Raw genomic sequence first — 12,680 nt, 5'->3', positions numbered from 1 at the left:
TCAGTTTGTTGAAAATTTGGACCGAATCTGTAAAATCGAAAAAGGCGGCCCATTTTTGTAAAACCTTAAAACTTGTGAATTTTTTATGCAAATTGGCCTTTTAAAATTTCTTATTTTGTATTTTTAAAAGGTTAATTTTGTACTGTTCCTATTTTTAAAAATAGTGAATTACAAATATATTCTTACAAAATTCAACTTTTATGTTTTATTCCTGTAAAAATCCTGATGTTTTCAAATATGTTCCTATCGTGAGGATCCGTTAGAAAAAATTAGTTAACCATAGATAAAATACTTAATCCTAATTAGTTAATAAGGTGGATTGATCTTTTTACCTCTCTTCAATTAACAGTTGAGACTTTTTGAGCGACATATTTGTAATGGCAAAAAGGTCATTTCACTTATAAAATAAATAGTGTTTTAACGATAACTAATTAGAAGGACATATTTGAAAACATCAGTAGTTATACAAGAATAACATATTAAAGTTGAACTTTGTAGGAATATATTTACAATTCATTATATTTATAAGGATGTATATGAAATTAATCCTTCTTAAAATATCATAAAGATTTTCAGAAATATGAAATTACTAGAGGGAACAAAATAACTAAATTATTTTTATTTTTTCTACAAGAAATATAATTTTTTAATATATTTTTATTAATTAGAAAGTTATTTTCAGTATAAATTATGAGAAATGGATGAAACAGTGTTGGAACCTTGAGGGAGAAGGTTACATACAAGAACTTGGCATGTTGATAGGGTAAAAATATAGTTTTTTAATTATTTTTTTAAATAAATATTTATAAAAAGAAATTTCTGTAATTTAACCTTAATATTTTTAAAAAATATCTAAAATATAAAAGTCACATAAATTATCTAGTGTCTCCCGATTAATATAACATTAGATCTTTGAGATTACCTGCACATTATACTTTTTAAAAAAATATTTTTATTAATCAAATTTGATGGGTGATTAGAAAGTTAGAAGCACAAGAACTGCTGTGCTCCTAATAGCACATTAGCCCTGCTCTCTCTTTCTCTCTCTCTATAGACACACACTAATTGAGTGTATGTACAAATACACGTAAAAATTATTTTAATTTATTTTAAATCAATATAAAATTTTACATCATATTTATCCAAAAATTTAAAATAAAATTATATTTTATAAATTTTATATATTATATTTTATTAAAAAATATCTGTAATATTTTATATTATTTTTTTAATATATACATTGAATATTTTTATATATTTTTGAATTCTGATAAATTTAAAATTTAAAGTATATTGTTTAAACTAAACGCATCAAAATTTAATTTACATTTTATTTTTAAATTTAAAATTTAATTTTGATTCACCGTAATTAAATATCTTAATTATTAATTCAAATTTGATATCCAAAATTTATAACTTTAAATTGATTAAAATTTAATTTTGATTCACTATAATTAAAGTTTTTTAATTGGTTAATTCAACTTTGATGTCCCAATTTAAATTTAATTCATGATTTAAACTCAAAATTTAATTTTTTTAATTTTAATTTAAACTCAAATTTAATTCGGAAAGGATATAAGCCGAAGGGGCCATTTGAGAATATTTTCTAATAGAGGGGTCTCTATGTATTTTCACTCATCCCTGTTATCTCATTTCTCGAGCCCCTCGTGTGAACATCATCTCCCGCGCCTCAGCGAAGAGGAGGAGACGAGGCGTGCTTATCTCTCTGTTCGCATCTCGCCATTAACCCTCGCCTCTCCAATGGCGACGGTGACCACCGCAGCTCCCGCCGCCACCATATTCCGATCACAATCTCATAGCTCGGTAGTTTATTTTTTATTTTTTATTTTTTGGTTAAGATTACATGTAGAAGACGAATTGATATCTCTTTGTTTTAGCCCTAATATTGTTTTTGATCAAATTTTTGTTGTTTACACTTTGTTCTTGAAGAGATTGCGCAGATGGAAGCAGGGGAGTTTTGTGGATTTTAGTGCGGAATTGTGGAAGGGTCACCCTTTGATCCATCCCAAGAAGCGTGGAAGGTGGTTTTGCTTAATCTTATTTAGCTTCTTGATTATGGAATGTTGTTTAAATTTGTGTTCTCATCTATAAGCTTGCAATGTTTGGTAGATTATCGTATATTGATTATTTTGTATTGAGTATTTTGATTTCAGATTTTGTGTCATCTTAATTGATTTTAGGGTTTCTAGGTGGCAGGTCGCATTCTCGTTTAGTCTTTAGTCTCTTGCATTTAATGATGTAGCAGTAGTTCACAACCCCGTTGATCGATGGAGTTTCAGGTTTGTGGGATCGGAGATAAGTTTGGTGTGAGTTTTTGTACTGGTGAGGTTAAAGACATGTTTCTAAATGAGGAGCAAGAAATTCAAATGGCAGATTAGACTTTTGCAACTTTTTCTAAACAATACGTTGGTACAAAAAAAAGAGAATAAGGTACTCATATCGGAATTAAATATTGTAGGTGTCAAATGGTGGCATTATATGGCGTATTACATAGACTATTGTGAGGTTTTGATTGTGGAAATTCAAACATTGGCTTTGTTTCAGCCAAGAACTTCACCAATTGAAGGAGGTCTAGGATTTTTATATTATTTTATTTTATTTGTGCAAAATGACAATGAAACCATGTGAAGATTGAGGAATATGGAAGAACAATAATACAATCTAATTATCAAGGAATTTGGAGGATTTTTATCAAAGACCTTGCAAAGAGCTAGGCTTGTTGAACCAAATGTGTTGCCATCTAAGCCGCAAAAATTTAGATGTGCAAAATATTTTCTAATGTGAGCTTAAGTATTTTAATACATAGAGATAAAAGTTTTTAGCAGGTCAATAATTTTATTTCGAATCATGTAGATATGTGTTTGTAAGTGCACTCTTCTAATCTTTTGTCCACTAAACTTTGCTTCTTTTTTTTCTTTTTTTTTTTTTTTTTTCTATAGTAGTTGGCAATAGTAGCAAAAACTAGTTACTATTTAGTTTTTTTTTTTTTTTTGATTCTAGATGTTTTTCAATTTTGAGTTTTGATGGATTAGAATGCCAAACCATATCATGATATATCTGAATTCATTAAACAGGAGTACTTTAGTCTATGCAGTTGATCAGGATGCTGAAAAATCTTTTAAGAAGACTGTCGAAGCGGACAGACTTATTGATATGCTGAGGGATTCAAATCCTAGAGAAGTAAGTGGATAAGTTAAATGCACTCTCTGGTCTTCAGTTTATTGATCATTTTTGTGATTACCATTTTACAGAACACTGACTTTGCACGAGCTGATTAGCACCTTAATCCAATTATCCATTTTTATCCAGATTGCTAACACGTCCCACATGTAGTCCAAGTTTAACCTGCCGTATGCTTTCTTCCTGACACTTCAATATGGTTCCTCGAGCTCATTCCTCATAATCAAGGATGACTCTGTTTTTTAACAAAACTTGACTGACATCATTTTGTCATGATAGGAGATAATTTGTTAGCAAGCTCTTGCACCACAATTTTATAAACACTATTCGACAAGATAATGTCTTTGAACTTACAGGGCATTGACCTCCTTATTATTAGAATAACAGCTATGCAAGCATAATATAGCCTGTCTTTCTCAGTCTTACGTTTGTAAAGACGATCAAATAAGTCCACAAAATCACCCTTAATAATTACTGTGAAACCTCTGAAACAAAACTAACTCTCTTCTTGGTAATCCAGTGATAGCAGTAAGCTGAGAACAAAAGAAAATACCCCCCTGGAATTCGTCCGAATAACGGATTCATTCTTAGTTCACATTTGCACATGTTGATTAACTATATGCTATCATGGTAATAGGTTTGTCCATTTGTCATCTCTCTCTCTCTCTCTCTCTCTCAGGATCACCAAACAAGCTCTTTTATTTGTTGGATAGAAAGCTATGACAGAATTTTACACCTTTTATATTTTTTATATAGCATTTTAATTTTTATTTTGTTGGACATATACTACTGATTGACCTTTCTTACTTTTTGAGCAGCTTGAACAACTCGTAGTTGAAAATATATTAGCATTCAATGAGGGTTTCTGGATTCGTCTTGCTGCTAGAACTGATACATGCAAATCAGATGATGATAAAGCACGGTTTTTAACTGCGACTTGCTGAATTCTCTGTTATTTATACCGTCTAACTTCAGTTATTTTATCTCTGTGTATTGATATGCTCTGTTTTTTGGTTGTTGCAGAAAGATTATGAAGAATTGGCCTTGTCAGTCATGAGCATAGTTGATCGCCTTGTTCATAAGACCAATGCAAGTTTCCTAATAGAAAGCTTTTCTACTGTTTTTTTGTTCAATAAGTTAGTTGGGTTGTTCTAGATGCATTACATTTGTAGTGTTGCAACTGCCAACAATTGCTCAGTGTCAAGTGCAAATTGCCAGTGACTATATCACGGAGAAGTAGCACATCTGCTATCTAGCTTTATTAGTTATGTTTGTGAGTGAAGCATTACTGTGTAATTGCCTGACAACCGATTTCAAAATTTTCGTGATTTCTTTCATGTATGTATTTCTATATTGCAGTAACTAGTTAGCCTAGTGTCTGAGGTTTTCTTTTAATAAATTAAGTGCTGTAGTTTGAACACTTTTGGTGCCTGTTACCTGTGTAGATCCTGTCTGTGCTTCTTGGTGTTATTTCTTGATTAGATTGGAATAACTAGTTATGCAAGTGCAGAAACTCTGCCCCTCAATTACTCATGAAGTGCTTTTCAATTGTTCTTCTTTTCCTTTTCAGGAAAAGATAGAGTCTGCAACTGATGTTCTCAAGGCGATTCTTCATCCTGTGATGGATGAACATGAAGAGATTTCATGGCCTCCAAGAGACCCAGAGGCTCTCAAACTGATGGAAAAAGTAAATATTATAATAGGATTTACTCAGATCGGATTAACAAGTTAAAATTACGTTTTCTGTAACACTATAACAGTGCTTTTAATCCCCATCAAGCACTATCAGTTGTTTCTGTAGTTCCACATGAAATAATGTTTCTTTACCTAGTTTCAGATGGCTTTCTCTTCAACTAAGTTTACCTATGATATTTTGTTGGGACATTGTTAACGGTTCATATTCACAATGTTCTATAGAGATATTTGCATGGCTTTTATCTTATAGACCGATCACCTTTACCTTCTTCCTTTTTATTTTTGTTGAGTAGAACCTTTACCTTATTCACAAAATTATTCTACATGTTAAGGCAAGATTCAATATTCTACTTCTGTATGATCAGATATCATTCACAAATCATATTGGCAAACAACATTTGCTGCCCGGGAATTTCTTTTTTTTTTTCCCTCAAGTATTCATAAATACCGTTTGCTCTGATTTAATAGCAAAGCTAAAAGCAGCTAAAACCTAAAAGCAAAAGGTAATAGCAATTAAAACCTTATGCACTATAAAATTGGCATGAAGTTAGTGAAAAGTGGTTAATTTATTTTCTATTTTCTAGTTAAATAAGTAGTTCGTGATGCAGCCTTTGTCGAGGAATGTTTCTCCGCAATTAAGGGAATTTATTATAGGATGCAAAAGTTAAAATTGTCGATCTATTTCTGGTTAAGTGGTTATGTCTTTGGTTCCAATGAGAACATTTTGTCAGTTCTGTTTTAGAAGGTTCTATCCTAATGGAAATAATCAAATATATGGAATTGTGTCACATAGTGTTCTAATTTGTTGTTAATGTCTAGACTAATTGTATCATGCTAATTAAAGAGATATGAGGCAATCCTACTTGTAAGAACTCCTTTATGGTGTGCCTATTCTTTGCTACATGAGCTGCACCTTCTGCATGAAGAATTTACTATTGCCTCCTCTGATTGGTCAGGAATTAGTGAGCAGGGAACAAGAAGGACAACTAGATGAAGGATTTCTTTCAGAGGTTAATGCCCAATTACGTCAAGTAAGTTTGCACTCATCCTTTAAAAAAATTTTGTCATCGATTAATTTTGATCAATTGATTACTTAATTCTGTAAGATTACATAGTTTCATGAGGATATATTCTTTGGATGATTTGAGTTCATCATCCCTGTTCACTCGAGCAGCAAACTAAATCTGTGATGGTTGCTCTATGCTTTTTGAATATTTATATGAGGTCAACAATGTTGTAAACCCAACAAATATTATAGAAGTTCTGAATTGACGGTTGTGTCATTGTGTTCTGCATATGAAAGTTAAATTTAACTTGCATCAAGCATTTAAAATTCATAAACGACAGAAAATTGCTCTTCTAACCTAAACTTAGCTGTGCCAATGGTTGTTCAGTAGACATCACTATCCAGACATCTTTTTCTCTTTCCTTGACTTGTCTATTGCAGATGGTCAGGAGTTTTGATTAAATTTCTCGTGGATTTTAGTTGCTTTTGGATTTGAGTGAGTATTTTGTAGAATTGAGAGGATCTTTTGCTTGTGTGAGTAATTAGACTGTTGAGCTGATTTTGTGCCAGATGAAGTAAGCAGAAACTATTTGGAGGCTGCGGAGAAAGTGGAAGGACAAAACCATGATATCATGTATTATAGCTATATTTCCTCTTAAACATTCTTTGGTCACGGAATGATCTCTTTGGATTTTCCTGATTACTACTATTAAGCACTTTACTATGGCTGCTAATGGCTACTATAGATACAACCAGCATGCTTATGTTGCATACCCACATTGCAATGATCTGGTCTATTCAGGCAAAAGAAGATGGAGATAAACCTGGGCTTGAAGCTATGTTGCAAAAGGTCTTGCAATTATATGCTTCCAGAGTTCTTCGAAAACGTAGCTATGCTTACAAAGGTCAGGATATTCGACATTTTTTATTATTTTGAATTGCATTTCTCTGTTTTTTCAATGACACGTTACTCCGGCAGCTATAGATGATAAGATGATTGCTATGTTTGATAGGCACTACATGTGAATGTCATAAAGAGTTGTAGACACTCGAAATGTCAGATGATCGAACTATTATATTTAACATTGTCCCTTGGTGGCAGGACATGAACTGTTGAAGAGCTTTTGGTGATTTGCCATAACCTGAAAGATAATCTCAAATAATAGTTATGACCAGCTATTCAGAATCTTTACAGGGCAGAGTGTTATGCCCGCTATCCTTTGTCCTATTCTAGTTAAATGCTGGAAGAAGCACTAGCTTTTTTACTTATTAAATGTATAAACCAGGACATACTTTCAGCTTAATTAAAGCCATAGTTGCTTCATTACATGTAGAATTACTTAAAGCGTCAATACTGTAGAAGTTCATTCTGAGAAAGAAATTTTATGTTTCTTAAATTCTTGTTGGTTAAGAGGGGCCTTTCATTAGCAGAATCAATGGTAACACACTTTCTTCTTCTTGCATATTTTCAGTTTGTTGAATTTCGCATATTATTATGTAAATTTCATTCTGCATATAATTTGTTAGGTTAGTTTCATATACTTATAGTACATGTTTTCTCTCATTGTAAGCTCTTTCTTTCACTTAGGAGTCGAGACTCGAGGCCCATTTAATGAAACTTCAAGTTCATGAGAAGTGTTGTATATTTCTTTAAATCTAGTTTCCGTATTTTTTTACTGTTATACTTTCTTATTCTGGTCACAGTTATGGAATTGTAGATTCAATGTTACCTTCTTCGTTGAAGAACTCTTAAGCCTACGCTCAACTCTTGTTTGCCATGTCATATACTAAATAGTTACAACTACTTGGTTTTATACTCGTAGATGGTGAAAATTAGTAGTATGCTTTCTCTTTAATTTTCTTTGGTATATGGGCTATTACTCAGTTGAATATCATACTCTTCTTTTAACAAGTAGCCCTTTGAACATGATAGTACACAGTAGATATCAAGTCAAAGTCTATTTCTTGTCAGTTCTTACTCATTTCCTTATTTGCAGGTGGAGAAGTGTTGATGACAGAAAAATTCCTTGAATCGATAATTGAGGGTGAGTGAGATAATATCACTTTATTTTGAACTTAGTGCTCTATTATTGATGGTTTAGAAACTGCTTTATTAACTAGAGTATTTATCAACTTAACCTTCTCAAGCCTTACCTTCTATTTGTAATTAGTCAATATATGTATGTTTACTTTTTTGTCATACATTGTGGATGCCTGCTGAATACTTAGCTTTTTGTTGGCTCGCATCCTCTCTTTCCAATTTATGTACAAAAACAAAGAAGAATGCTTCTATATCTATGCTGAACAATGTTTTTGTTGGTTTGCACCCTCGCTTTCTACTTATGAGCAGTTCATTTTGGGTTTGGATGTAGGAAGTGAAGAACAAAAAGAATAACCAGTTGAATCAGAGATATTTTCTTATAGATTTTGAAGTTGAAAATTTTCAACTTCTTTGACAAGAAACGGCAGATTAGTTCTGAGGGGTCGATAAGAAGCAGATTTTGTGAGAATTGGCGTGGTTCACCAGTCCTGAACCAATATTAATAGCTTCCAATGTTGATTATCTGTTGGTCTTACTTCATGTGTCTTAGAGCGGCTGTTGAATACCTCCTTTTGTAGTGTTTAGTCAAATATTAAACATAGAACATCTGTTTTGTGGCAAATATTAAGCATAGAACATCTATTTTGTGGCATTAAAAAAAAACATCTCCTATTTTCTTTATTTCGTTGTTTTTAAACACAATTATTGCTTGACCCTAGCATTTAACATGATCATCAAACTTCTGTTCCATCGCTGCTTCACTATGGTGAACAACGAAATTTGAGTTTGAGAGGGCTTTACAAACTTTTTAGTAGTTGATGCGGCTTTATTTTTTGCCCTTGAATGTGCGGGCTTTGCATAGCGGAATGAATAATAAACCTTGAAGCAATATTCTGGATTAGATGTAAGGGCATTCCTGCACATTGTAGTCCGATCTTACCTATGATGTAGGAAAACTTTAACTCCGTGTGCATTGTTTTTCCTCTTGAAAAGCTAACCAAGGAAACACGTGTATGTTTGGCCATTACCTTTTCACCTGAGATATAGCTTATTTATAATCTCACTACATTTTGTCTTGGATTGATATTTATCTGCTTGCACTCTGTTGTTCCAATGCAGCTCCTGAAAATAATTGGAATAAGTTGTTGCTCGATGGACTGACAGTTGGCAAGGGGCAAGTTCCACCTGAAGATCTTTATTCTGTTATCAAGAAAAGAATAGAGAGAATATTAATTCGCACGGTAATGTTAGAGTCCCCACCACCCCCGAATATCTTTTATCATGCTGTGCCTTTTTACCATTTCAATTTTGGATAACTTAAATGATATTTTGCAACAGGAAGGAGGTTCTTACCAACAGCGTATCCTGATTGAGTATCTTAAAGGCATCCAATCAAGAGCCGAGGAGATAGTCAAAGTGCTTCAAGGACCACAACAGTGATATTTAAACTAGTTCTCACTTGTCTATCGGGCCAATCTAGTAAGCATGGAAATTACCCCTTTATATTTGGGATTAAGTTTCCAATAATAGATTGTAATAATTACAATAACCTTCACTAACATGCTTCTGATGGTTTTTTTGCCGTATACTCAGATTGTCTTGGAGTAGAATTTGATGCATACTAGTAAAGAGACTGATCTATATTGAGAAGACTGTTTATATCTTGATGCAGTTAGGGCTTTCTTTGGACAGCTTAAGCAAGTAAAACTATAAATTGGTAAGGAAACTACAACTGTTATTGCGATAACATCTTCATTTCCTAACAATTTTAAAAACTCTCGACTTTTAGCTTTGTTTACATTCTTTCCGATTTGGATATTCCTTTCTTCTAGGTGTCCATATATATTGGATCTAGTGTCAAAGGTGGACAATTGGAGAGCATCGAAGATTAAATTACTCCCAATTGTACACTACGAGCTGCAAGCTATATCATCCGGGAAGGGATCAAATTAAAGTGAAGAGAGCTTCAAGGTAAATAATGTAGCATAAACCAGTATNCCCCGTCGTGCCGCGGCACACACCTTTGTATCCCACAAGACAGCGCCATACGCGGGTGAGTGTCTCGCGCAATACGCAGATGGGTGCCGCGGCATTGTGCCGTGCCGGTACTTATTTTTTGCTTTTTTTTTTTTTTTTTTTTTTTTTTTTTTTTTGAGAATGCTTGTAATTTCATTTCTCTTTGTCTTTATTGATTATCTGGGAGCTTTGACTCTTCTACCTCTATGTGCCCAGTCCTCCCACAAAGGACTATAGAGCCACAAATAAATAAATAAATAAATAAATAAATAAATAAATAAATAAATAAATAAATAAATATATATATATATATATATATATATATATATAGAGTTGAGCTAGAATACTATCGATAGCAAACGGGTTCCGTTGCCACTCATTTGTTTTCGATAATGGAGCCTCCAAATCGACGATCGGCATCGTTGAACATGATCTATACCACTTGAAGTGTTTAGAAATCAAATTTCATATATTTTCGACATTGTTCTCTTATCCATCGAGTGCACACAAAAATGAACGGCTAAAAATGAATATTCTTTAAAAAATGATGATAGCAGTCTTGTAATCAAGATCATGAGTATAGATCTTGTTTTAAATAGTTTAAAGAATTTTTTAATAAAAATTCAATTGATTTGAATATCTTTACGTCGTTAAACGAGAAAACGTTTCATATCGACCATTAAAATTACAAATTTTGAAACCTTTTAATCATTAGGTAAATGATGTCGAAAAGATTTGAAATTTGATTTCTAAACACTTCAAGTGGTATAGATCATGTTCAATGCTGCCGATCGTCGATTTGGAGGCTCCGTCATCGAAAACAAATTGGTGGCAACGGAGCCCGTTTGCTATCAATAGTATTCTAGCTCAACTCTCTCTCTCTCTCTCTCTCTCTCTCTCTCTCTCTCTCTCTCTCTCTATATATATATATATATATTCTTATACTCCATTTAGGTGGAATACCAATGCCTTGACTACAATTTTTTTTGGTTGCAGTTATATATCTAAACAGATATATCTGAGCGAATCAAATATGATATTATAAATAGAGTAGAGTTATTATATTCTTATGAGTATAAATTCTTTCATACTCATAAGTTTTCAGCCGTTGGATAAAGAAATGTACAGTTAGGATAATAGTGATCACAGGTTAGGATGATAGTGATCCCTAGTTAGGATGATAGTAATTTTCTGGCGTTGAGTGGGTAGTTTCGTTGGCATTCATAGCTTGATCTATATTAATCCACTTATTTTATTAATTTCTTTAAAAAAACAAATACTCCAAACAAAAGAATTGTATGATATCCACCCCTATGAGTAGTGGAAGGTAACATTTCTTTATAATAACAGTGCTTAAAAAATATGTAACGAAATTACTTAAAAGAATATTTTTTACTTCATCAATGGATAGGGCTGGCAAATGAGTGGGCCGGCTCATGTTCTACTCATGTTTGGCTCGTTCGAGCTCGACTCAAAATTAAATGAACGAGTTTGAATAGAAAAAAAAAAAAAATTTATTTCCAGTCGAGTTTGAATATTACCAGGCTCAATCGAAGGCTTGAAAAGCTTATATATATATATATAGAGAGAGAGAGAGAGAGAGAGAGAGAGAGAGAGAGAGAGAGAGAGTTGAGCTACCATTTTTTTTAGGAGGATGGAATTCTTTGTCCTCCTAAATCGTTTTAGATGATAGGAATTTCAAATTGATGATTAGAATGGTTAAAATTAATTTAGAGTACTTAAAAATATATAAATAATTTTTAAAATTCATAAAAAATAATTTTAAAAAATATAAAAATAATTTTATATTTTTTTAAAAAAAATATAAATTTTTTTAAAAAATAATAAATTATTTCCATTCAAATTGATATTTTCATAAAAAATTAAAATTTATAAAAACAATTATAAAATAGCAAATTTTTAATTTTTTATAAAAAATTTATAAATTATTATTATTATTATTATTTTTTAAAAGAATATGGATTTTTGGTTTAATGGGCTAAAATTGTTTGGTCCATTGGAACAAAATTATTCCCAAGGTCTGCATTGACAGACTTTGTAAGGAGAGCTCCTGGGCCAGAAGCTAACTTGTCATGGGCCTTGGGGATCCGGGCCATGCTGACTCGTTTTGCCCGGCCCAAGCGGACCATGCCGTGCGGCGCTGCGGGCTTATCCTCGGCCTGGCGCGGCCTAGGCCCTTTTCGGGTCGAACCATGCCGGGCCATTGGGCCCAAAGATCAAGGGCCAGCACAACCCGAAAGTTCCGGTAGGGGCCGACCAGGCGCTATAGTACTCGTGCCGTGCTGAAGCTGGGCCCTAAGCCCTGCCGGGCCGGGCAGCCAATGGGCCACCGGTTCGGTTTTACATCCATAAGTAGGACTATGTAGATTTTGTGGGCCTAGTTTAAAAATATAGCATGTAAAGTGCACTCGCTTTGATATTTTAGAAGATTCAAAAATTTTGAAAGAGTTCTCGACGTCGGTAATAATATCTACCATCATTTTATATCATAAACAAAATAAAATATAGCGGGACAAAGTGCAAAATTCTCCTAAATTTAGTTTTGTTTATCATAAACTTCAATTTTGAACTTTATCACATAATTTGATATATTCTTCTTAATTTAACTTATTAATTGTATGCCTTATTTTGATCGCGCCACTTATACATGATTTTTGTAGGACTTCAAATATAAAAAACCTCTTTTTTTCTCTTCCAATT

At 32.8% G+C, this 12,680-nt stretch overlaps 1 protein-coding gene across 2 annotated transcripts; it reads left to right on the top strand.

The window, feature by feature from the left end:
• LOC109727621 lies at nt 1,645-9,934 on the top strand. Of its 2 annotated transcripts, none has more exons than XM_020257780.1 (13): nt 1,645-1,824; nt 1,951-2,042; nt 3,096-3,201; nt 4,020-4,118; nt 4,225-4,290; nt 4,772-4,888; nt 5,853-5,927; nt 6,705-6,807; nt 7,900-7,947; nt 9,063-9,184; nt 9,282-9,422; nt 9,537-9,660; nt 9,776-9,934. In XM_020257780.1, the coding sequence occupies exons 1-11, from the start codon at nt 1,762-1,764 to the stop codon at nt 9,381-9,383; spliced, it is 993 nt and encodes a 330-aa protein (XP_020113369.1). In that variant the 5' UTR covers nt 1,645-1,761; the 3' UTR covers nt 9,384-9,422; nt 9,537-9,660; nt 9,776-9,934. The 2 variants fall into 2 exon arrangements, with proteins under 2 accessions (XP_020113369.1, XP_020113370.1); XM_020257781.1 differs by having other exon boundaries at nt 1,664-1,824; nt 1,962-2,042.

This window comes from Ananas comosus, linkage group 22 (assembly GCF_001540865.1).
Source record: "Ananas comosus cultivar F153 linkage group 22, ASM154086v1, whole genome shotgun sequence".
Taxonomy (NCBI): Eukaryota; Viridiplantae; Streptophyta; class Magnoliopsida; order Poales; family Bromeliaceae; genus Ananas; species Ananas comosus.
The sequence above is the reverse complement of the archived record's forward strand: the minus strand, read 5'-3'. Positions and strand labels throughout refer to the sequence as shown.